General features: G+C 43.5%; 1 protein-coding gene across 1 annotated transcript; it reads right to left on the reverse strand.

Annotated features, from left to right (window-relative positions):
• Positions 1-5,494: 5,494 nt before the first annotated feature.
• On the reverse strand, positions 5,495-22,707 carry Grsf1 (G-rich RNA sequence binding factor 1). The gene is given in 13 exon segments (XM_034508805.2): positions 5,495-7,996; positions 10,044-10,119; positions 10,651-10,786; positions 11,573-11,694; positions 12,989-13,173; positions 17,077-17,212; positions 18,151-18,294; positions 19,030-19,185; positions 20,194-20,347; positions 22,240-22,281; positions 22,283-22,444; positions 22,446-22,481; positions 22,483-22,707. Coding segments are annotated over 12 exon segments (1,533 nt in total). The 5' UTR covers positions 22,693-22,707; the 3' UTR covers positions 5,495-7,996; positions 10,044-10,069.
• Positions 22,708-26,498: the final 3,791 nt, after the last annotated feature.

Below are 26,498 nucleotides of genomic sequence, written 5' to 3' on the forward strand. Positions count from 1 at the left end.
TTATGTTGGTTGTCTTTTCTCTTTGAAAAAAATGTAAAAATGTTTTTACATGAATGAGTTCTGCCTCAGTGTGTTGTGCACCATGTCCACGCAGTGCCCATGCAGACCAGAGGGGGGCGGGAGCTGCCCTGGAACCAGAGTTAGAGACAGCTGGGAGCTGCCCCTGGATGCTGGGGACCAAATCGCAGTCCCTGCGGGAGCAGCCAGTGCTTTAAACCTCTGAGCCTCCATCCTTTTCTTTTTGCAAAACGTTTTAAATCATGTTCATACTGGTTTTAATCTGTGTTCATACTGGTTTTGGTCACCTATAGGAGCTAGCAGTTTTAGGTACAATATATGAGCAAAATTAACAAAAGTTCTAGTAAGTTTCAAGTTAGGTGGCTGCTACATAGCACAAAGTACAAGGAAGATTAAATACCTAGTGTGGTCACTTTGCTTTGTATGCAGCCCCAAAGGTTTGTGGGTGTAATCTTATACCCCTATCTCAAAAGCAAATATGTAATTATCCCTAGGGAATCTTCCTTAAAAACTGCTTCCTAACATTTAACAACAGCATCAACCAAGTGAAAGTGAGATTAACTAGAGGCAAGAACTTAACCAGTACAAGCTACAGATCTGTCACATGAAATTAAAAGACATCATGTATTTATAAGTAGAACACATCACCATCAAAACACTGCAGGAGGCCCCACCCACTGTGCATGGTCTCACCCCTGGGCTTGTGGTCCTGAGTGCTCTAAGAAAGGTTGAACAAGCTCTCCATGGCCATGTAGCCAAGATCTTGCTGGTGCTGCAGCTTCTCCTCCACCTCTTCTCTTTCCTCTTCCTTCTTCCTCCTCTCTCCTCCACCCCTCTCCCAGGGTTTCTTCATGTAGCCCTGCCTGGCTGTCTAAAGGGATGTACCACCACCACACCCTGCGATCACGAGCTTTTTGAAGCTTGCATGAAGGCTTCAAATTATGATTGCTGTCCCTATTTGCTGTGGTGGAGATGACCTAATTAGTCCTTGGCAGAATTGCTCTCTAGTAACAGTTGTAAGGGTCTCTCTGGAGACCCTGATTCTAACCATATCCCAGAGTTACGATGCTCATACTTCATGCCTTGCCACCAAGTGTCTTTGGAATCATTTCATTAAGATGCCCTGATGATGGGCTGGAGAGGTGGCTCAGGGTTAAGAGCACTGGCTGGTCTTCCAGAGGTCCTGAGTTCAATTCCCAGCAACCACATGGTGGCTCACAACCATCTGTAATGGGATCTGATGCCCTCTTCTGCCCTGTTCTGAAGACAGCAACAGTGTACTCACATAAAATAAATATTTTTTTAAAATGCCCTAATGAAGATGATACAAAATACAGAAACAAAAGAGAGCAATAGAAGATTTCAGTTATTGTCCATGGTAGCGATGGCACACACCTGAAATTCTAGCACACAGAAGCTAAAGGCAGGATAACAAATCTGAAACCAGCTCAGTAAGATCCTTCTCAAAAACAGTATTATCACCACAAAGACGTATTCTGCTGACTATCACAGAACAAATAGAGCATAAGGTGTTATTAAAGACCAAACTCAGCTGGGCAGTAGTAGTGCATGCCTTTAATCCCAGCACTCGAGGCAAAAGCAGGTGGATCTCGTGAGTTCACAGCTAGCCTGTTCAGCCAGAAAAACCCTGTCTTAAAAAAAAAAAAAAAAAAAAAAAAAAAAAAAGGGGGGGTGGGTGGAGATCAAACTCCAGTGAACATAAAAAATAATTGGGTAACCAGAAAACTCAGTACAGTACACAGATGCTATTAGACTTGTCTTCAAAGAAAAATCAACAAAAATACCTGTTGGTATATGAATTCAAGGAGACGGTAGCAGCATGCATACGGCCTACACAAGTCTAAGCCAGATGGGGTCCTAATGTTGATATGGGGAATAGATACAAGGCCTCATCCCTAACCCAGAAACTGCAACTGACAGCTACTTGTAAGAGAAACATTAATATTCTCCAATAGTCTCACTCTGTTGCCACAGTTAAGAGCCCCGCCCCACCCCCACACACCCACACTCAGCAGTAGATGGCCAACACTGAACAAACTCAGTGGTGTTTTTGAAGTTTTGTTTTGGCATTTTGCTTTTTAATCTCACCTTTTTTCCCCTTACTTTTGCTTATAAAGTAGTTTCCAATTTTGCTTTGATAGGTTTTCTACGTTTGTGAATATGGTTCTCAGTATGTTTCTTGTGCATTTTCTTTAGGTCTTTTGTGTTTTCTGTTCTGGTGAAGTAGAGAGAATCTGAGAGTTGAGAGAGGGCAAACTGTCAGGATGTACTATATGAAAAACATTTTCAATAAACAAAATTAGTAAGTAAACATGTTTGGGAAATAGCCCAATGAAGTGCATGCCCCCCCCCCAAAAAAAACAAGGGGAACCCCAGCAGCCATTTAAAAAATCAGGTTGGACCAAGAGTGCCAGTATACACCTCTAATTCTAGCAGTAGGAAAACAGCAGGAACATCCCTGGGAGCTTGTCAGCCAGTCTAGCAACCAGGGACCTCTAGGTTCAGTGGGAGGAACTTTCAAAAAGGTTGGAAGCCAGGCAGTGGTGGCAAATGCCTTTCGTCTCAGCTTTTAGCACATAGCAGGCAGAGGAAGGTGGATCTCAAGTCTGAGGCCAGCCTAGTCTACAGAGAGTCCCAGGACATCCAGAGCTACATAGAGAAACCCTGTCTTAAAAAAAACAAAAAAAGTAAGGTTGGTATCGAAAAAGATCTTTGGCCTACAGGCTCTCAAACACACAAGACAAGAAAAACAGGATGACACTTTGGAAAAATGTATGCCAGCATCTACTGAAGTTCAAGAAAGTCTTCACCTGGAGACAGTCTATGTAATCACAATGGGAATTAAAGTGACGTCGCACCAAGTGGCTTCCTCAGTTTATTTGTAGCAACTTTATTCCACCAACTGCCCACAGAACAAGTGAAAAGAAAGCCTGGCACGTCACACTGTGGGACACTGCAGCAGGATCCACAGAGTGGGCTGCATTAAGTTCTAGAATAAGCAAAAGCAATGTATGAGCCAGGCGTCCAGATGCACCTCAGTGCTTGACTTGGCACGCACATGCCACAGCTGACGAGGAAAAAGGATGTGTGCAGCTCTCCTAACACTGACAGCACCATAACCAAACTCTCCAAAGGCATCACTAACATGCCCCACCCACCTGAAAATTCTCCTTCAAGAGAAGTAGTTAGCATGAATGCTGGTAAGTTAAAGAATCGATTAGGTACAGCGCACTTGGAGAACGACTGGCGCTTGGGCCAACATAATAGGATACAGCAAAGTGTTACTTACAGCAGCCCAGTGTGAGTTCAGAGCATCCTGGCAGTTCAGATGCCAAGACTGCTTTAAATTTTCATTTGGAAGAAAAACAAAAACATTTCAGGGCAAAGCAGGCACAATGCCCACCATAGTGAGGACTGTTTAGTCATGGCTCCAAGCTTTAATTTTACATTTGAGATAATTGCATTTTTTTGGAAGTAATCTTTTAAAGTTTCCTTTAAAAGAAATGCTTACTGAAACACACATAAATGAATTGTTATCTAGGGGAGGAAAAAGAAAAAAGATGCCAACAGGCGGTATAGACCAATAGTTCCAGCTCCTCAGGAGTCTGACACAGGAGAATCACTTTAGCTTGGGGATTTGGAGGCAACCTGGGTAACAGAGATTCTATTTCTTGTTTTGTTTGTACCAAGACGACAGGGTCTCACTGTGTAGCTCATGGTCCTGCCTCTACCTCCTGAGTGCTGTGATTAGAGGCGTATGCCACCAAGCCTGGCAGACACTAGCTCTTAAAAAATTAAATAAAAAGAATTAGTGGACAAGACTGTATATGACAGTGTTGACCATAAACTGGTAACTTATGGCTACTGGAGTGATTTCCATAGTGAAAGTTTATTTTAAAAGAAAGAAAAATAGGAGAAAGCTACTAAGACACTTCACAGGAAAATACAAGTTTTTAACTATGGAGGGACACTGTAATCAAACGGTATTTTCTGGACACCAGGCTTGCAGAGACTGCAGCCTGTGGACAAGGCTGTGGGGAAAGCCTTGAGGTCCACTGTGGTCCATGAGAACTTTGAGATGTGAACTACAGGTGCATGCTACCTAGTCACTTACCCCAGAGAAACTTAGGTCTATAAAAATGACACATTTGTAGAAGGTAATTCACTTGAGCAATTTAACAGTAAAACACAAGAAGAAATTTAAACACGACCATCAGTACACGACACATTACACACATCTACACTATACAACTTGGAGAATATGAGATTTTCTAATACAGCTATAAAATAATCAGGCTGGTAAGGTGACTCTGTAGCAGGATTTTAGGGGGAACTGTTGTGTCTGAAATGAATTGTAGTGATGGCACCTAATCTCTGAAGTAGTACGCTGTCAGTGATCGATCGTTAGCAGAGATTTTATGGGATTATTCTTTTGAAGGATTCTCAGAGCCTCAGGCCTAGCAAACCAAGTTTTGTATGGTTGAGAAAACTTAGGCAATGAGTCTTTCAAGACAACCCCTAGATCAGCTAAGAAGTTTTACTATCCTGGAAGGATCTTGAGGCTGGGGCTAGGAAGACACAGTGAGCGCAGGTCACTCTTGGGGAGTCTAAATGGCTCCCTGAGGAGTCTGTCCCCAGCAGAAAGGCTAACAGGTTTATACTACACAGATGTCTCCCTGTCTTCATCATTAAACCCCAAGCAGCACCCCCCCACACACACACACACAAAAGCCCCTGCAACAGGTTTGAGTGCTTGCTGCACAAAACTCACAACTGGAGTTCACTATCTATCCCACCACAGGATGAGCCAACATCTCAACGTTGCCTTCTGACCTTTACACACCAGTGTACATGGAGTACACATACCTACATTACACACATACATGCAAATTAAGTCAGTGCTGTGTAACTATAATTTAAATTTTAAATGAAATAATGTCTAGTATTTGCTTATACATAAAATAAAAATCAGTTTGCCAAAGAAGCTGATGATGGGAAAACCTGAGAACTAAGTAGCTAGTGTAGTAGACTGATGAGTGCATACCCTTTACTGCTTTTCTGAAACAAAACAAGCAAATACCCTCCATTATTTTCATATCAAGACTTTAGATTGATATCTTCCCATCACCGAACCCCCAGTAAAAATCAATTTTGAACTTAGGCAAAAAACTAGACAAACTTCCATCACGATGATATACAGAGGCAGTAAGTATAAAGACATGTAATGCCATTACTAAACTAGAATTCCAACAAACACACTAAACATCCTATTAGAAGAGTTAAAACCCCAAACAACTGCCAACCACCAAGAACACAGAGCAACTGGACACTCATCCATTAAGCTGGGAACACAACAGTGCAGCCAGGTTTCTTTAAAAAGAATCTACAGCTTTCAACCCAGCTAGCACACCCCACAGCACTCACACCAAATTGAAAACAAGCCCACACAGATTAGTGTAGTTTATAGTCACTTTATTCCCTACCTAGCTTATAAAAATACTTTCTCATCTAAAATCGGTATTTATACATCAGAGAAGTCCTATTGCCAAAGCCTGTGGAACCTGAACTTCATACTATGATGAATAGTGAGTGTGATGATAGACTCACAAATTTAAATAGTGTATTAAATTATAGGATAGAATACCAAGTAGAATAAAAGACTGCAGATGAACCCTGCCGACGCTGCTGAGGGCAGAGGATGCTAACAGGAATGACCACTGTGCTGACCAGTAGGGAGGGTCATGGCCCTGTCACCCACATGGTGGCTTACACGCCTTCCCCTCTCCCCACAGTGCAGCTGTCAGGACTATGTCCCTTTCCACGTGGCAGAAGCCTCAGCATTTCTGCCACAGCGGGACAAGCACTGGGCTTCAGTCTCTTCCATCACTTGCTTCCGGTTTCCTCCCTTGCAGCTCCTCTGTCAGGCAGAGCCGAAGACCACAGGCACCTGCCATACACCCTAATCCTGTTTCGTGTTTTTTCTTTTTCAAGTTAGGAGTTTAGGGTACAAGATTTCTCTTACATAGCTCACACTGAACTCTAATTTGTAATCCTCCTGCCTCACCTTTTTGAGTGCTACAATTATAAATGAACTTTTATTCAATTATGTGTTTCTTTTCCAGTAACTACACCTATCAGCAATTACTAACTCAGTGGCCTAAGTTATGAGAAATCCTGAAAACAGAATGTCAGTTCATAATTTCCCAGTGTTACAACTTTGCTTTGAACAGAGAACTCAGCCTCCAGAGAGGCATTATACATCCCTTCAAGCTTACCCAGAGCAGAGCACTTAATGCCAACACTCTTACAGATCTTTCCCACAGCCAACAGAGACCAGCTGTGGACGATAGAGCTCACACCCTGATACAGCCAGAACTCTAGACACCACCTCTCATGTCAACTCCTTGTGAAAACGTCTCTAAGTGGTGTGTTGTTAAGCCACGGCTTGTTTTGTTTTTGAGATACAGTCTCACTACATAGCCCTAGTTAGCCCAAACTCAACACGTGGATCATTCTGGCCTCAAACTTACACAGAGATTTGCCCACCTCTGCCTCCACTGTGTGGGGATTAAAAGCTGACATGCTTCCACACCCAACCCTAAGCCACTCTTTTACTCATTTTTTAAAAAACATACCTGGAAACCATCTCTTCTCATATTAATACACCAGGACTTGATAATTGACTCGTACATTCTAGTAACAAACACTCTCAGGTCATCTCCAGCTTGAAACAAACCCTCATTTATTGTCCACAGGACAGTAATTTTGCCCCTTAGCTGGTAATCACAGGTGGCTGTGTACTGAGCAATACATGTCTCTTCCAGGTTACCACCTCTGGAAGCTCAGAAAATTCAATCTGAAGAGTGAGATTTATTATCTCTTGGTGGCAGCTGTCACCCTGAGAATAGGAACAAGATAAAGAAAATATACAGGACTTTGATTCTTCTACACAGGAATACATAAAGTTAAGTTTATTAATGACTATTTTTGAAGCCAGCCATTTTGTCCAGTATTTAAATAACAAGCTATTTAGTATTAAAGCAGAAGGTACTGCCACAATGTGACAGAAATAGAGCTCTATCCATAGACCCTTCACACAATTTTACATTAAAAGCTAGTTTATTTATGTAAGCAAGGCACCCCTACTTGTTCTAAAAGATGGATGGCTACCCCACTGGAAAAGCACATGAGGAGACTTAGAGTAGGTTTTTCCCCTATCTAGAGCTGGTTCAATCCAAGTGAAGCTATTAATGTCCTTACCAGTCTGGACTGCTTTGATATGTCATGTAACGATTTCAAACCTAATAGCCTTAAGATTTGTCAAAAAAAAAAAAAAAAGTGAAGACCACAGACAGACAGGCCCCATCAAATGCCTTCAGGTCAAGGCTTAGGGAGGCAAAGTGTTTCTACAGACCAGACGTAACTGCCGAGTGACCACTTACACTCACTAACCTGTGGTTTGCTAGTATTTAAAACTTCTATACCTAAGTAATCAAATAAAGATAAAATGAAACACTATTTGACCAAATCAGACTGGCTTATTAAAGTTCTGAAACCTTCTGTTGCTTTGGTGAGTGTTGGGTAAAAATACACCATTAATTTATTCCATGAGTTTTATATCAGAGCTCTCAATCATAGGCAACAACAAGCGGGCGGGAGTAAGGATCCGAGGGGCAGCACTGGATGGAGGGCGACATCATCTTACACCTGTAAGATGTCCTCCAGGACAGAAAACTAAATCACATAGACCAGACTTTCCCAATCACACCCTGGGCTGGACTGTTTAAACAGAGTTTTAAGTTTGTAGCTTATCTCATAATCCCAAACGGAATCTTTCTCGGTATAAACAAAGCACTAAGATCCACAGATCCTTTCTCCAGCAGTTGTTGCCAATCAACTGGATCTTTTTATCCCACGTCCCAGAGAGATGTGCAAATGAGATGCTTCCTGCTTCATCCTGAAAGTAAGAAACAAAAGTGTTGTGTTTAGTCACATCACTTAAATAAACATTCAGCTCCTCCCCTACTTAGGGCAAATTAACCCACAAATCAATTAGATTAGGTAAAGAAAATTAGTTAGGCGTGTATGTACACAGCCTGGGATAAGTCCAGAAATGAACACAAAAATATATTTTGCAGAGAACTGAGCTAATATTACGTGTTTAACAGCTATAATATATTGGAGCTTAGGTCCGAAATTATATTATCTGTGTTTTCAAAACAGCTAAGCTCCTTCAAGAATCCATCACTACTTTCAGAAAAATGACTGAGATACAATAAATTGAAATACAGCATAAAAGAAAAAAGGCACTTTTATATATAAGAGAACAAATATCAAGAAATTTAGCAAAATGTTTCAGGTAAGTTAGTCTAAATATTGCACCATGTTCTTAAGACGGAAGCTTTTTTACAGCCAGGTACAGTGTACATGCCTGTAGAACCCCAGCACTAAAGACATTGAGTTGAGAGGATTAAAAGTTCAAGGAAAGCTCAGGTGAGATAACAAACTCTTTTTCAAAAAGCCAAAACAAACACACCCCCCCCCCAAAAAAAAAATGGCCATGAGAAAAATCAAACAGTGCTCAATTAACTCTGTCTCAGTGACAGCACATGTTAGCATAATGTTCACCACTCACCAGAGACACTTCCTGCCGGAGACAAGCTATTACAACGACCACAATCTACAAGTGTGGGTGACCGGCCCAACTGATACAGGCACCACACAACACAAGCCCCACCTCCAGCTCGGGAGCATCTCTTAGAAAGGGGTGAGAAAAGGACAAGAGCAAGAGGCTCAGCACCCTGCTCAAGTGTCTTCCAGACACAAGAGGGATGGCTGCATGAGTCTCAGCACAATGGCTGCCTTCGCAAGGCCTATATAATAACAATAGCAGATGACATGTCAACGTAGACGGAGAAATTTCACAAGGCTCCACCCTAGATCAAGAGCTACAGGCAATCAATCGCTGCTCAAAAGGAGAATCAGTTTTATCTTGGGATGAGACCTTAGACAGGATATCCAATCCCAGATGCTCAACAGTAACAAACACACAGGCAACACTAGAAGGACTCAGAGTAGACAGAGGGAGTGGGAGGAAAGGGAGAGAGGGAGAGAGAGAGTGTGTGTGTGTGTGTGTGTGTGTGTGTGTGTGTGTGTGTAAGTGTGCTTATGCACGTGTAAAACAATTATCAATGAAGTAGCCATTAATGTGAGAGGAAGGTGGGATATGGGAGGAATTGTAAGGAGAAGGAAGGATAGAAAAGATGTAAATATACAGCACTCAAGAATGAAATTTTTTAAAAACTGAGGAAATGTAAAGTTTTAAAGAAATGAAAAGCTAATATAAAATACGTTTTCTCTGTGTTATGATTACAGCTATTCAAAGTAAAAAGCTAGTGCAAGTATTCAGTTAGTTTAGCCATGTAGCATGAAGTGAGGATGATGCTTACAGCCACCACATAATCACACTTCTAAGAAATAGTTTATATTGTTCTTTACTGGAAAGAGAACTGTAGTGACAAATTTGGCATCTTGGTTTATTATAAGAACATGCTTTTGTTTTACTCTCAGGTGTGGGACATGAGGCTGCTTCAGTTTGTCCTCAGCAGCCGACTATGATTTTTGCCTCCTGCTAGCAAGGGCGTGATTTTGCCAGCTGCAGATAGTTTCTGCAATTGTGTGACATTTGGAACTCTGGGAACTTTTCAGAGGGTGTATAAATTCGAGAGCCACACAGATGGGCTGCTGGTTGACTGTGGTTGGTCACTGGTTGTTTGGGAGAGTTGGTTGCTGTTTGATATTAGTTGTGGTTGAAGAAGAAACAAAAAAGATTCAGGGGTCTTTCTCTCCTACCTGGTGTTAGAGGGCTGAAAGGGTGGAGGACACTGGAAGAACACACAAAGTAGCCAAAGTCCAGTTACACAGAATGGTTTCTACCATATTACCAATCAGTGAGTTGATTATTAATTACTGCAGTTTTTTTTTCACAGATGTAGCTTAATTACCTTATTTTCTGGGGTCTGTTGAAGTCTTATTTTCCTTTAGGACATGAATTTAGGAACAGCTCAATATACCTATGTTCTGAATATTTAAAAAAAAAAGTTAGTGTTGCAAAGTCTGAAAACATTAAAGCCCTTTTTAATCATACTTCAAACAGCAGCACAGATCCTTTAGCCTTCCTCTAACTGAATAAAAACAAAGCTAAGCGTGGCGGCACACAGCTGTATCCCCAGCTAGGTGGAGCTGAAGTGGGAGATCACTTGTGCTCCTTCAGTTTGAGCTCAGCCCAGACAACAGTATCTATCTAAAAATGATAGCAATACCTAGGTGTGCTGGCCTAACCTATACTCCTGGTGCACAGGAGCCCGAGGAAAGAGATTTAACACTGGTCTAGGCTACAAAGTAAGACAGCCTCAGGCTAACCAAATACATAAAATTAAGAAAACAAAAAAACTAGACAGAAATATAAATATGCAAAATAATTAGAAGACAAATTTGTCTTCAAGTTAATAGTACTAAAATGAATGCAGTTTTTCCAAAGGAAAAAAATTCTAGGCCAATTCCCAATGCATAAACAAAGCATCATGACAGGAAAACAGTGGCCAGACTTACGAACATGGGACCGATCCTTGAGCATGGCTGCAACAGCATCCTCGTGGGTATCAAAGTGCACGTCAGCTTCTCCAGTGGCCTTCCCACTGGAGCTGTACTCCATGGTGATCCTCACAGGCTTCAGTGGAGCAAAGAACTAAACGAGGGCAAACAAACAGCCCAATTATGGACTGTAGCTTTGTCCCTCTTTTCCCTGGCTAGTAAGTAATACAGCCTACTGAGTCGCGATGCTGGGAAATGGCCTGTGAGATGACTCAGCAAGTAAAGGCACATACCCACCTCAAACCCCAATACCTGGATTTAACCTCCATACACACGCCATGTACACCCCCTCTTCCTACCGCCTCTCCTCCAAATTTCCACACAATAGTTTTTAAAAGATATTGCCAAGTGGCAGCATAACAAACTTCCCAGGCCACCTTGAGAACAACTGCTCCAGAGTCTGCTGCTGAGCCAGGTTCAGTAGGTCAGCTGTGTGCAGTGCACTTTCAACTTGTGACAGGAGCACCAGGACACTGACGTCACGGAACAGGCACAGTCGCTCTGTACTGGCAGCCCGAGTCTCAGTGCCTGAGCTAAAAGTACATGTGTCAAACTGCCCTGCCCTGATCATTAAACCTCCACCTTATGCTTGGCCTGATGATTTTTGTTTTTTCTTTTCTTTCAGTTATAGTAATACAAAGGCACACTTTTGAAGTGAGCCGGTCTAACTATGCTGCCCGAGCTGCCCCCAAACTCCTGGGCTCCCGCAGCGGTCCTGCGCAGATCATACGGCACAGCTGCAGAGGATGGAGCGAGCGTCAGCAAGGAGCGAGATGCTGGCTAAAGGACACTGCAGAAAGTTTCCCAACATCCCTCAAATGACTCCACGTCCCATTTTAGATTGCTCAAACCTATGGAAATGAAGCTTAGTGCCACACACATTTATAATGTCTTGGGCATTGGCTTGGAAAGGCAATCCTCTCATGTGGACAAAATGCAGGGAAGGCATAGTTCCAAAATCAACAGCCTCTGGAAGTTTTTCTGACATCTCCTTAGGCAATTCTGAGGAAGAACAGAAAACACTGTCAAGGACACAAAGCTTCCAGAGCTATTAGCAGATTATAATTAGATATGACCTTTAATTCAATGTCCTCAGTTCATGGTGAACCAGAGTACATGGGCTTTAAAGGCCAAAACCTGACATTTCTGCTACGTAACAGCTGTCACCTGAACAACCATTGAAGCACTTAGGACCTCAAACCACTCCCAAATGAAGAATTTATCTCATGTGACTAGACAATAAAATAGCCATTAATTAAATTGCAAAATAAGAGGAACTGTCTTGGATGTAGGTTCTAAAAAACAAACAAACAAAAAAGTAGCAAATTCAGTGTCAGGAAAGCCCAGAGCACTGGATTTGTAAGCACTTTCAAATTCCAAAGATTCTGAAAGAAGAATTAAAGTCCAGAAGCAAACAAAACTCCTTAGTTCATACACCTGCTCTCTGTCTGAATCGTTTCTCACTTTAGCCTCAGCACTGAGTTTCCTGTGGTTTGTTGCGTCTGTACGACCCAGCCTTTGAGACAGTCTACAAAATGACCACAAAGAGAAGCAAGAGGTGCCTGCTGGAGGAACTGCACACTTGTAGGTGAGTGCTGTTCCATTCCCACCTACATGGTGGCTTACAACCATTTATACCTCCCTGTCTGATGGACTCTTCCGGCCTCTGAAGGTACCATATGATACACAGATACAGATAATACAGATACACACACACACACCACAAATAACAGTGATAAAAACTAATAAATTAGAGAAGTGGGGGGATGGCTTGGTGGTTAGCATGTACTACTCTAGCTCAGCATGAGCTACTAGCTCTAGCATGCACTTCTCAGAGGACCAGTTCCCAATTGCTTGTATCTCCAGCTCTAGGGAAGCCATTTGGCCTCCACAGAACTAGCACATTGTATAGACATACATATATCTATTAAAAATGTAAACACAATAATTTCAGTCAGGATTGTTCAGTTAGTAATGGCAGCCGCTGTCAACACTGATGACCTCAGTTCTATTCCTGGGTCAGTTGTAGAGAACCAACTGCAAGTTGTCCTCTGACACCCACACATGCATATGGCCAGTGGATTCACACACCTAACACACACAAAACACATACAACTTTTGTATTTAGAAACATAATAATTGCACCTTTGTGTATATAAAGTCCATTCTCCACTCATATCCAATGTTTAGCTCAATCCCTGTTCTGAACCTCACAGTTTCAAACAAGCTAGCCATGAAAACAGTTTCAACAAAACCTAAAGGTACAAGGCAATCTTCAGAAGAGACGAGACATTACCTATCTCTTTATCACTTTCAAAAGCTGTCATAGGCCGAGTACCCTCATTTACTTCATGTTCCTCAAAGACCACTTCTGGCTCAGTTATATATTTAGCAGTAGGAGAAGACGACATTTTTTTTCCTTTATGAGATCCAACGTGTGTTCGAACTTCATTCCTTCTACTTGGAAATATCTCTATGTATCTAAAACAAACAAAATGAAAAGGCATAGACAATATAAAGTAACTTAAAGATGTGTACAGCAAACTTAAAATAATTAGGTCTGTGTGAGTAGAGAGATGGCTCAGCAGTTAAGAGCACTTGCTGCCCCTCCAGAGGACCCACTGTTCAGTTCCCAGCACCCACACGGGCAGCTCACAATCACCTACAGCTCCAGAACAAGGGAATCCAGCATCCTTTTCTAGAGTCTTAGGGCACCTGTACACATATATACATTTATGCGCACGCGCGCGCACACACACACACACACACACACGCGCGCGCGCTCTAATTTTTTAAAGTAATCAGGTATATTTCCACAGCTTATAAAACATGATATTCAAAGACAAGGGTAAGAATAAAAAGTCCATCTACATATTACTTTATGAGAATGCTCTTTCAGCAGAATAGGACAACATGCTAATTTTAGTTAAGACTTTTGCCCCCAAAATATCACTTATGTATGTTTTATATATATGGTATTTTCATTTATGCAGTTTTTAAATGAGTTTTTTGAAAGAGCTTATTAACGTTTAATCTTCACAGTACTTACATGACTGTAAACTGTTTCAAGGGAATGACTCATAAACTAACATCATATCCCAGCTACTTATAAAAGAAAATGTGTGTGAAGAGACATAAATGTTTTGTAATAGTATTCTTTTGCTTCATGAGAACAACTAAAGTGTACACACACACACACACAGAGCAATCTGGAAGTTGGCACTGCCAGGCATGGCGGCACACACTGTAACCCCAGCACTGGAAGGGTGCTCACTCCAAAGTTGAAGGCCAGAATAGGCTGCACAGTGAATACTATGCCAGCTTGAGCTACAGTGATAGCCTGTCTCAAAACAGAAATAAAGAAAATCTCCCAAGCTCTGTTTGCTATTTGTCCTAAGAAGATTCTTAGTTGAGAAACTGATAACCATGGCAAGAGTAATGAGGGACACTGTGGAGCCATGAACAGAAGAGGCCAGTGGGAGCTTTTGGTCATTTGGGGCCTTGACCATGGAAGAAAACACAAGGGTCTTCCAGAATCAGGACACCAGAAAGCTCTAAGTCTGACCAGACCTCTGAGTCATTATATAGCTTCCTTTCCCAAGATGTATTTTTTTAACTTTATTATTATTGTGTGAATGTGTCAAGTATTATTGTATGTGTAGAGGTCAGAGAATAACTTGGTGGAATCTGTTTTCTCCTTCCTCCTTGACAGGGTTTAGGGGATTAAACTCCGGTCCGGTAGTCAGGCTAGTGAGTCAACACTTTAAACTGCCAAGCTGTCTCTCACGACGTAAAGCGTAACTTTTTGCTCTTGGCCAGCATTCCCAGGGAAGGTTGTGAGGGGCTGGACTCCAAAACCTCACCACACTGGACTTTTAAGCATCTAAAACTTGGAACTAAATAAGCCTATTCTTTTACAAAGTTAGCATACCCTATGTCTTATAGTAATACAGGTGGACTAGTACAGGTTTTGTATTTCCATAACTAACAACCTCAGGGCTTACAGTTCAGTTTTGCATATATAGTCAAATCTATAGAAACACTGAAAGCTATGAAGAACTTCTCCAGAACTTAACTAAGTGGATAATGAGAAATCTAAGAATTATCATAAATACTATCAGGCACACTGGCACATAACTATAATCCCAGGAGTTGGGGGTAGAAACAAAAAGATCACAGGTTCAGGCCAGCCTGGGCTCCAGATCAAGTTCAGGGGCCAGTGAGATGGCCCAGTGGGTAATGGCACTTGTTGCCAAGGCTGCTGATGTGATTCTGATCTCCAGAACACACGGGATGGAACAAGAGAACCAGCTCTTCCATGTTGTCCTAGCTGTCCTGAGTCTATAGACAAGCTCTGGCACGTGTGTATGCAAATGAACACACAGACACAAATAATAAAATTCATGGCCAGCCTGGGTTACACAGTAAGTGAATAAGCTTGAGTTCATCTCACTGAGGGAGCAGCTCCCCTAGCATGCTCAAAGCCCTCGATTCCATCTGTATAACCCCGGGAAGACAGACAACTAAGAACACCACTGCTTTGAGTGACAGCAATGGTGATACACACATAATATTTAAAGGCAGGAGGATGGCATGTTTGAGGCTAGCCTGGCCCATTTAGCAAGGTCCAGGCCAGTCTATACAGAAAACCCTTGTGCCAGTGTTTAGGACACTTGCTTTTGCAGAGAAGCCAGGTTCAATTCCCAGCTCAATTTTCAGCATATGGCTGACAACCATTTATAACCCCAGTTCCTCCAGATCTAACAAAAAGCACACATGTGGTGTACATGCATATGTATGCAAGCAAACCATTCATACACATAAAATTAAAATAAATCAATCTAAAAAAAAAAAAAAAAAAAAAAAAAAAAAAAAAAAACTTGTGCCCAAAAGAATCCAAGGAACTTTGAATCAATTCTTTAAGAGAATCCTGAGGGCTGGAGAGATGACTCAGGGGTTAAGGACACTTGATTGCTCTTCTGGAGGTCCTGAGTTCAAGACCCAACAACTACGCAGTAATGAGCTCTGGTGCTCTCTTCTGATGTGCTTGAAGACACAGCACCCACACACATCAAATACATCAATAAATCAACCTAAAAAAAAAAAAGAGGATCCTGAAATACCCTAGCTTTGAAAAGGCTTCTTTTGCATTTAGTTTTAAAAGGAGCTAAAAAAAAAAAAAAAAGGCAGCAAACCAGCCTGGATGTACTCAGCAGTTAGACTGGAGGAGGCTGAGCTGGTAGAAGCACTTGTTCCTACAGAGGCCCTAGTTCATCACCCAGCACCCAGCACCCAGGTGGCTCTCAACCACCCCAACTCCAGTTCCAGGGCATCTGATGTCCTCTTTTGACCGTCCTGGATATTAGGCACACATGATGCATGTGAGCAAAACTTAAGTACATCTAAAAGGAATCCTAAGGAACAGAACAGTAATTTAAAAGTACGCATTTTTACTAGATCTGCAAAACTGAAACTAAAACACACATCTACCTCATTACATACGCTCAGATACAAACATGGCCTCCTACCTCATTACATACTCTCTAACATGATATGATCATGTCAGTGTACAAGACAACTGACCTAACTTCTTCAAAAGCCAATCACAATTTAAAAAAGAGAGGGATGGAGCTAGGGAGAAAGTTCAGACCAGGCTCTGAGTCTGGATCTCCAGATCCATATAAAAGCCAGATGTGGTGACAGGGAGCAGGGAGGAGGGAGGAGGGAGGAGAGAGGAGGGAGGAGGGAGGAGGGAGGAGGGAGGAGGGAAGCAGATCCCCAGGGCTCGATGGCCATCAGTCTAGGTACTCTGCAAGCTCTGGGTTCAGAGAGGCTCATCTCAAATAAATAGGTGGAGAGAGACTGAGGAAGATGCAATGTTAACATCTGGCCTCCGGCCTCCACATATGCATACATGGGTGAACAAGCACACCTACAACATGTACACACACGAATACATGACACACAAACACATATGAAACAGAGAGGGACTTAAAATCAGTAACATATCAAAAGTACTATAGGAACTTCTTCTTGTTCACACAGGTCAATTATAAAGATATTTTTTGTTACAAATGGAAAGATGTGATTATGAGCAGCTAACAGACAGTAAGATAGTGCTAATTTTATTAGACGTGAAAATACTGTGGTTATGAAAGAAAATTTCTTTAAAAAACATACTAAAAAAAACCACAGTGAGACTTGGATTTTACAGGACTACCTTTCACTTAGAACTCAACATATCAGAGCAATTATTTTGAATGTTGAGCATTTGGTGGCTCACTGTGGTATCCCTGGTTTGACACGTCTGGGTAACATGACAGCGATGGTACAATGCACTCATCACAATGACCTGGCGCCTCTGCCCGCAGCTGCTTCTCTCACCGGTTACCAATCTCTTCCCTGTGCTTCAGGAGCGCTTGGTTGGCCATTTCTGGTTCTTCAAACTGTACATAGGCCTCCCCTGTTTTTCTTCTCCCTCTATAGTCCATCACAAAAGTAATGTCCACTATGTTCAGTCCTAGGATACAAAAAAACCTACACATTAGTGCTGCCAACCAGCGCTGTCTTCACTGGACCTAACAAGTTTACTCGTGCACTGAACATCTAGGCATTATTCGCCAACTTCAAAGCTGTACATGTTCAAGGACAATCAATCATTATGTAACTAAAAAAATCAGTGCTTGTCAGGAGCCTGGAGAATGTTACAAATATACAGTTTATCTCTCTCAAAATCTTCCTTAGTTTTTTTTGGGGGAGCAAGGGGATGACTGGTTATATTTTAGGAGACAGTTTTTAAACAAGCAATGTTACTGACAGGCATATTTTATAGCCAGAAGTTAGATAATGCCTCTTCTTTGAAGTGTCCACATGAAAGCCTTACGTGGTGACAGGTCTTTAACGTCATCGCCCCCTGGTGCTGAGGTTACAGGTGTGTACCGCCAGACAGTCATGTGGTACTGGGACCCAACGCAGGGCTTTGTGACTGCTAAGCAAGCATTCCACCACTGAGCTATGGCCCCAGCCCAGATGGTTTTAGTCATGTAAATGATTACTGTCTTGGAGAAATGTGACCACTATTTTATGAAAACAGTTTCTTCATAGTTAAACAAATGTTATGGGGCTGGAGAGATGGCTCAGTGGTTAAGAGCATTGACTGCTCTTCCAAAGGTCCTGAGTTCAATTCCCAGCAACCACATGGTGGCTCACAACCATCTGTAATGGGATTCAAGCATTGAATCTTCTGGCATGTCAGAAGACAGCAACAGTGTACTCAAATACATAAATAAATCTAAAAAAAAAAAAAAAAAAAAAAAAAAAAAACAAATGTTATGAAACTATTCTGAAAGTTGACATCCCAAAAGATCTGCCTGAAAGACCAAAACACTTCAAAGGTACAAAAGGAAGGTAATGACAGGAAGAAACTGTAAGTCCAAACATGACATCACTGCCACCCACCTGCAAAGAAGTCCACAATGTCCTTTTCATTGCAGCTGTACGGAAGTCCTCTCAGACGGACCACACCATCACTGAGCGCAGGCGAAGGCTTGACCTGCAGGCTCTTCATTAAGGCATCCACATCTTCGTTGTTTATTTCATACACTACAAAAAAGCACACACACACACACACACAAAGATAAATACACTGCTATTGAATTCAACATTATAGTTTTAATCTTTGTACATTTCTGTCAAGAATTTAACAAGTAATGCCCACTGAATATATACTGTGCTCCGGGCATAAACGATTTAATCCTCAAAACTTTAAGATAGATTTACACAATACTTTTATTCTATAGACTTAAAAACTGAGATTGAGCCAGGGAGATGGCTCAGCCGTTCCAAATGTGATAGAACCCACACCAGAAGGAAGAGTTAACATCCTAGAGTTGTCTTCTGGTATCCCCATATGGACCCTACCCTACATATCATACGTAAATACACACACACACACACACACACACACTCAAAACCGTTTTTTAAAAAAAGAAACAGAGCAGAGCTGAAAAGGTGGCTTTTCCAGGAGGATTCAAGTTTGGTTTCCAGCAATCAGATCAGGTAGCTCACAACCTGCTCGCTCTAGCTGACACCTGTCACTGTTAGGGCCCCAGCACTCGTATCCATATTAGACACACACACATATCACTTTCACAAGCTGTAAAATAATACCTAAAATCTTGTTAGAAAAATGCTATAATGAAACCTAATTCTAAAGGTAAGCTAAGATCTTTAAGAAATGTAACATTTAACTACTGTATCACTGTTAAAGATTATACCACCACTGCCTTGAAAAGTTTCAAGTCTAAAGACCCCCAAGTCAGACCCGAGGTCACCCACCTTCCACATAGCGCTGCCCCATGTACATCCGGTGCTTTTCTAAGGCCTTCTGCACATCCTGCTCGGACTCCATCTCAATTAAGGCATCGCCCCTCCGTTTCCCATCTCTATTTAGGAGGAAATGTATTCCATTCTCACTGTTTCTGATTCTGCAGTCTAAAAAATATACGATTAAAGTCATTAAACATAGAAGTCAAAGTTTTGTCTCAATTTTACACATCACAACAACACAGGAACCAAAGATCGCTTACCACATCCTTCAGTCTTCAAATATAATTTTATCATATTATTTCCCCTCCCCCAACTTCTCCCATTTCTGTATATAAACTCGGGCACTGAGACCAGCCAATGCTAATGAAGGTGGCAGTCTAAAAATGTTCCAAGGAGAAAAGATAGGTGCCACACACCTTTAATCCCAGCCCTCAGGAAGCAGAGGCAGGCAGAGTTTGAGGCCAGCCTGGTCTACATAGTGAGCTTCAAGACACGCAGCGCTACCCAAAGACAGTGTTGGGGGAAAGGGGCACATAAAAAAAAGAAAAGCAAGCCAAGCACAGAAGCTCATAGTTTTCCAACAGCAACTGATACTTATTCTTAATTGTCTTCCTTTAGAACATATTCATAAAGTACTTTCTGCAAAGTAACCATTACAAATAATCTAACTTTCCCCCCCTTTCCTTAAAACAAAAACAACTTTAAACTGCCCATTTCCTATGCAAACCCAACACAAAATCAGTGAGTGGCTTCAGAATGTCTGATTCACATGACACCATGTTTAAATTAGGTGATACACTCAGTTTTAAGAGGAAGACTTAAAATCACAGTCAGATAGGAGCAATAAAAAATGACCACATAGTGGGAAATCTCTCAGACATATTAAGAGAACTCAGTTCAATGTATGAATGTACAACATGAATGGCTACTCTTCTACAAATTCCCATGAACATCAGCCTTTAGTTACGCACATAGTAAAACATGGCTGATAAGTGATGTCACACTCTGGAATTTCCGCATTATTTACTTGTTATATTCAGTCTAAAATCTGTAATGTACTACATATGGCACCCACATCAGCACACAGTATGAAAAGGTCTCGGCCTGACCACTCCTTACCCTCAGGGCTGCCTCCAACCAAACTGTGTATTTAAAACACATGTTAAGATATACCTGAGAAAAAGTTGAGAACGTCCTCCACAGTGCAGGACCAAGGCAGTCCCTGAGCTCGGATGAGGTAGACATCATCCACCTCTCCTAGCTTGGATGGGCTCAGGTCGTACTCAGGTAGTGGCGGGAGGTCTTCCAGATAGGTAGTTTTGGACTCCTTTCAAAAAAAAAAAAAAAAAAAAGAACTGTAAAGACATTTCTTAGACAACCTATTTAGAAAAACGCTTATCTCTACAAACAGATGCAGACGAGATTATTTCAGAGGTGAGAAGCTCACTTCTCCACCATCTGGTTATGTTTCTTTATAAGAGTGTCTCTCCATGTGGCCCAGGCTACCCCAAAAACACTAGCATCCCGCCATAGTCTCTTGAATGCTGGCGACTGGCTGGCTATGCCAACATGGCTTTGGTTTACCTTTTCTGTTTTAGATCCTAGGGCAATATGCAAGTATATTCTGGTGACCGTACTCCCACTAAAGGCAGGACTGACTTCCAAGCACTGAGAGTAAGAATGCTTTCGTTGAAAGACATACAATGAGACAAATCACACCAGTTAATCGAAAACTGCCCCATACACACAATACACACATACACAGCATCAGACCACTGTCTCAAAGCAATGACCATGTGGAACAAGGCAAGATAAAGAACAAGATGCCGTAAGTGTAAGTACAAAATCCTGAAATTTAAAAAGAAAACTACAGGAAAAAAGGAATAAAGATGGGAGATAGAAAAGACAGGACATTCCAATTTAAGAGGCCCGGGTAAGTAGCAGCATCTGAAAAATAGCATACACGTTTGTCAAAACCGGACGGTAAAAATAAAAGCCGACAGCAAAAGGCACACACGGCAGCTGGCTATTGTGTGTGCTGGGCTCTATGAAGGGACACTTCACTTGGTGGGCAACGCAAGTTAAGAAGACAATGGGACATGGGTAAACGTCTTGAACAGACTAATGTAAGGGCAAGAGAATAAGGGAAGGAACAGAGAAGGCAACAGCAGAGACCAGTGGCAAGGGCCTCAGACACTGCTACTTTCTCTGTTTCCCCAGAATCCCATAAACGTCAAAAAAAGTGCAGCAGAAAGTATTGGGCTGGGATTCAAATCAATTAGCTCAGCTACTGGCAGACATCAGCCATGCAGATGAACCACCCAGATATCACTAATTCAAGCAGACGCAAACCTGAATTAAGATAAACATGGGGTTAGGTAGCCCAAAGCGGGCAGACACTTCCCGGATGCCACACAAGCGGCAAGAGAAATGTTTCACATACACAGAAGACAAAATATTTGCAATATGAATTCTTATCATGTCTTTCTGGAAAGACGGGGAAGGATGAAGAAAAAGATCCTTAAGTCACAACTGAGGTCCCCAAATCCTCACCCACGGAAGCCCCCCGCCCCACACGCGTTCTCTCCCACTTTCCCACGCTCTCCCCTACAGCTCTCCGCGTCCGCTGAGCCCCGCTGCACCAAAGGTCCTTCTGTCAAGGCGAGTGGACTTGCAGAGGTGACCTTCAGTCAGGTGGATGCCCGCTCCTCCACCGCGGACGCGAGAGAGGGGCGCGCGGGGGCCGTCCCCAGGCTAGCCCACGCGCCCGTGAGCGCGGGGCTGCGCGTCGGTGGCCGGCCGAGGAGGCCCGAGCCGCCCGGCCTACGGCTCCCACCGCACGCGCGGCCGGCCCCTACCCTCCGCGGGCTCCTGCCTCTCAGCTTCACCTCCAGCGGGCATAAGGCTAGGGGGCAGGCGGGGTGGGGGCGTCGGCGGCCCCCCCAAAACCTACCATGGGGCCCGGCGGGAAACAAGGACTCTACATTCACCCCAGCCACACTTACACTGCCCAACCGCCAGACTCGGAGGGAACAAAAACAAGAAGAGCCGGCGCCGGGAGAGCGTCCCTTGTTCCCGTGCCCAAATAGGAGGACGGAGCGGGAGGGAGGGCGGGGGTGCGGTGCGTGCCGCGGATCCCCGGGCGCGCACGCGAGGCGCTCGCGGACAGACGGACGCGGGCGCGCGGCCGCCGAGGGTCCCGCGCGCGGCGCCACGTACCTGGCTGTAACCCCGCGCCGGGCCCGCGGCGGCCGCCAGCGACCCGCGGAAGCAGCGGGGTGCGCAGGGCGGAGTAGGAGCCGGCGGCGGCCGCGGCGGCGGAGTGTCGGGCAGGGACGGGACCCGCCAGTCTCCCGGCGGCCGCAGGCCCGAGCTGCAGGCCCCGCGTCTGCGAAGCGGCGGCCGCGGCGGCCCCGAGGAGCAAGCAGCAGGCGGCGGCGGCCAGAGACGCCGGACGGGAAGGGTGCCGGCGGCCGAGTAGAAGGGCAGGCAGGCGGCGCCCGTCCGCCGGCAGCTGCTGCAGTTGCAGCCGCAGCCCGGAGCAACGCCCCTAGCACCCAGGCGCGTCCCGGCCATCGGCTCCGGAGGCGGCGCGGGGCCTGGAGGTTGCCCGCTGTGGCGCGATGCGGAGGGGAAGTGGAATCCAGGGCGGGGAGTGGGCACCGGGCACATGCCCGCCGCGCGCACCCGGGGTTGAGGCGAGACTCAGAGGGCGGAGGAGAGCGAGCGGCTCCGCCCGGGCTCCGCCTTTTGGGGCGGGGCTTCCCAGCCCGGTAAGGGTGTGGACGGGGTGACCTGAGACCCTCCAAAGTGACCCTTCCCAGGCTTCCTGCTCAGGTTAGAGCTTGAGGTCTGCGGGCCTCCTCCACCGAGGCCGGAAGATGTTTCTGGAAGGAATGTGATACCTAGCTCTAAAAAGTTTGGGACGACGCTGAGGGGGCATCGATACCAACCTCGAAATACGTGCAGAAGGCCAACTTTGTTTTGAACCGAAGCACTGATTGTATATTCTATGTGTAATATCATGTATAAAATAAAGCCTTCCTTAATGAGACAATATAGTCACAAGTGGAGGTGTGGGGATTTGCAAATAAAATAAATGAGTAGTTGTGTCGTTTTCTCCTGTGGCCAGGACCTGTCAAAGGCAAAAAAAGATAAATACAAATGGGAGTTCTTAGAGTAAAAATATGAAGGAGAGGCTGATTGATTGTGGTGAGGGCGGGGTACGGAGGAATCTCTGTGACAGGAGTGTAGCTTGGTGGCAGGGTAATCACCTAAATCACCCCGACCTCCTCGTGGGATGAGGAGATAAAGAAAGTTTCTCTGTAATGGAAAATTTTAACATTTTCAAATATTCGAAATTCGATTCTTGTTCAATTTCCAGCAGTAAAGAAATCGCCCGAATTGTCCAGTGTTTCACTTTTGCCCCAGTGCCAGCTCTACAACTTTTTTAAAAAGTTAACTGTATAATGGCAGTCATCCTATGGAATTCGTCTTAAAACAATACAAACTTTATTTTTTTTTAATGTATTAATGTATGGGTGTAGCCACGGAGACCAGACAAGGGCATTGGATCCCCTGGCACTGGAGTTAGAGACGGCTGTAAGCTATCATGTGGGTGCTGGGAATTGAACCTGGGTCCTCTGAAAGAGCAGACAGCGCCCTTGAGCCGTAAGCCATCTCTCCATCCCCAGTACAGACTTTGTAAAAGTAACGCTCTCTTAAGTTACCTTTGAGATATTTAAGATTGTTGTGCTTGTACTTTGGCTTGTTTATTCTGGACTACTTTTAGATTTAAGGAAGCCAAGTACTTTCACAGATGAAAACATGTTCCTGCCCGAGAAGGAAAGAATGGAAAACCTGATCGGTTTGTCCCCTTTATACCTGAAATGTGGAAGACAAGAGGCTCTTCCTCGTTCTTTTCATCTGTGAGACAGAAACCCTAGACCAGTGCCTCTCAGCCTTCCTAATGCTGCAAGCCTTTACGGCAGTTCCTCGTGTGGTGGTGACCCCCAACCATAAAATTATTTTCATTGCTACTTCACAACTGCAATTTTGCTACTGTTATGAACTGTAAATATCTGTCTTTTCGATGGTCTTGAGTAGACATCTGTGGGAGGGGTCTCGACCCACAGGTTGAGAACCACTTCCCTGGAATATTGTTGTTGTTGTTGTTGGATTGTTTTGTCCCCACCCCCACCCCCTCCCCATCATTTGTCAGGCTGGGGACCAGAGATGCCTCCCAAACCCTAGGTAAGAAGTCTTCCACTGAGTTATATGTTCCCAGCCAGATTCTCTTAAATGTTTCTTTTTTGTATGACATCTGTGTATTTATTTTGTGTCAGGTAGACCCACAGGTGGCACGTGCTCTGTGGTCAGAAGATAACAGGAATCGGTTCCTTCCTTCCACGTGTGTCTCAGGCTGGGTCTCATAGTCGGGCTTAGCAGCAAGTGCTTTACCCACTCAGTCATCTCAATAGACCCTACTATGTTTTTTTTTTCAGAAGAGAAAACGGGTTATCCCTTGCAGACTGTCATCCAGAGCACACACCTGGAGAGTCGCTGCAGATTCTGCTTCTATTATTTTCTTCTTTCCTGTGTGTGTGTGTGTGTGTGTGTGTGTGTGCTTGTGGAGGCTAGAGATCGCCACATGTCTTCTTTCCTGTGTGTGTGTGTGCTTGTGGAGGCTAGAGATCGCCACGTCTTCTTCGTCACTCTCTACCTTATTTTTTGGACAGGGTCTCTCACTGAACCCAGAGCACAGCCTTTCCACAGACTCAACTGTCCAGCGACACTCCCCAGAGTCTCTCTACCTCCACAGCACTGGGGTTAGAGGTGTATACTGATGCACCTGGCTTTTACCCTGCTGCTAAAGATCTGAACCCAGGTTGTCAATTTTACATAGTACTTTATACCCACTGACCCACCAAACCAACTCCTCTTTTAAAAAAATTGCAGCAACCATTAAAAAATGTATAAATCAAAATATTAAAGCCCCAAATTACTAAAATACATAAACAGCTTGTAGCCCCCCACCCCGCCCTTTTTTTTTTTTAAACCCTTGGCTGTTCTGGAACTCACTATGTAGACCAGGCTGGTATCCAACTCAACGTATCTCCTGCCTCTGCCTCCTAATTGCTGGGATTATGGCATGGACCACTACACCCAGCCTACCTTTTAGTGTTTAATCAGTAATAAAGCCAAGGATCCAAATAGAAAATCTTTTTGCTTAGAGGAAGTTGGGAGGGTTATAAAGGAGAAAAGAGGCTGGAGAATTCTTTTTCTAACAAGCATCCAGATACAGTGGCATGTGTGCCTTGTCTATTCAAAGCTTTCACGGGTGAAATACAGAGACATGGGCTTATGAGTATATTTACACAGAAAATAACAAGTTTTGTAAGTTGAAACTAACAGAGTTTCAGAATACTAGACTTTAAAATTTGATTGTAGCATCTGTTCTTCTGCCTTCTGGCCCAGGATCATCTGACAGACCTTAGTGCTGCAGAATTATTAAGGGCTGATTACTCTGTCTAGGCAGATATAATCAGTCGACTATTCTGCAAGTGTGTCCTTTTCTGGACAGTAATTTGTCTGTAGAAGGAAAGTGGCAATTCTTGCCTAGTGGCTGTCTCACCACAACTGGAGTAACTCCAAGGATGCTCAATTTCTTCTTAGAATTCAATATAGGAAGCTGTCAGGAGCAGACAGGTCTCTAATGAAAATGAACATTAATACTGAAATGTTTGTCATGTCAATTCTAAGGATTTCTGATGTTTTGAAAACCAACTCTCCATGTAAGGTAATCTGGACTGTTGCCTGTTAACTCCACTCAGCTATTTCTAAATAAAACATAGAGAACACCCTTATAATAAACTCCAAGTCATGAATTTGCTATAGTCCCTTAACTCACAGGCTGACCATCTCAAATCAGTTTAAAAAAGTTAAAGAAGGACTGGGTCTAAGCTTTGTATTCCTAAATGTGTTATACTGGTACAATGCCTATGAGAGTAACAATATTAGTCAACAAAAGGATGGACTGGGTATTAGGACTATCTTGTACCTCACTGGTACAAATTGTCATAATTATGCTCTAATTGTATTTTGAGAGAAAAGTTTCATTTTAACAGGAAGGGTGATGTGTAGGAGGAGCTAAGGTGGGAGGAGTACTGAGAGGAAGAAAAGGAGTAAGAAGAGGAGAAGAAGAAGGAGAGGAGAAGCTAGGTGATGAAAGAGAGAAAGAGGTGGGAGACAGGGAGGCAGATGTTCATGTATCTCCACCAGTCAAAGATAGTTGATATATCTAGGTTGGGTAGTGGGTTACACCTCTGATTGAACAATACCAAACTTATAAAGCCTATGATTAACACTTTTTTTAAAAAAATGTATAAATGCAAAAAGGGAAAGGGGGCATGGGATAGGGGTTTTCTAAGGGGGGGGAATGGGAAAAGGGGATGGCATCTGAAGTGTAAATAAAATAT

Source organism: Arvicanthis niloticus, chromosome 7, assembly GCF_011762505.2.
Source record: "Arvicanthis niloticus isolate mArvNil1 chromosome 7, mArvNil1.pat.X, whole genome shotgun sequence".
NCBI lineage: Eukaryota > Metazoa > Chordata > Mammalia > Rodentia > Muridae > Arvicanthis > Arvicanthis niloticus.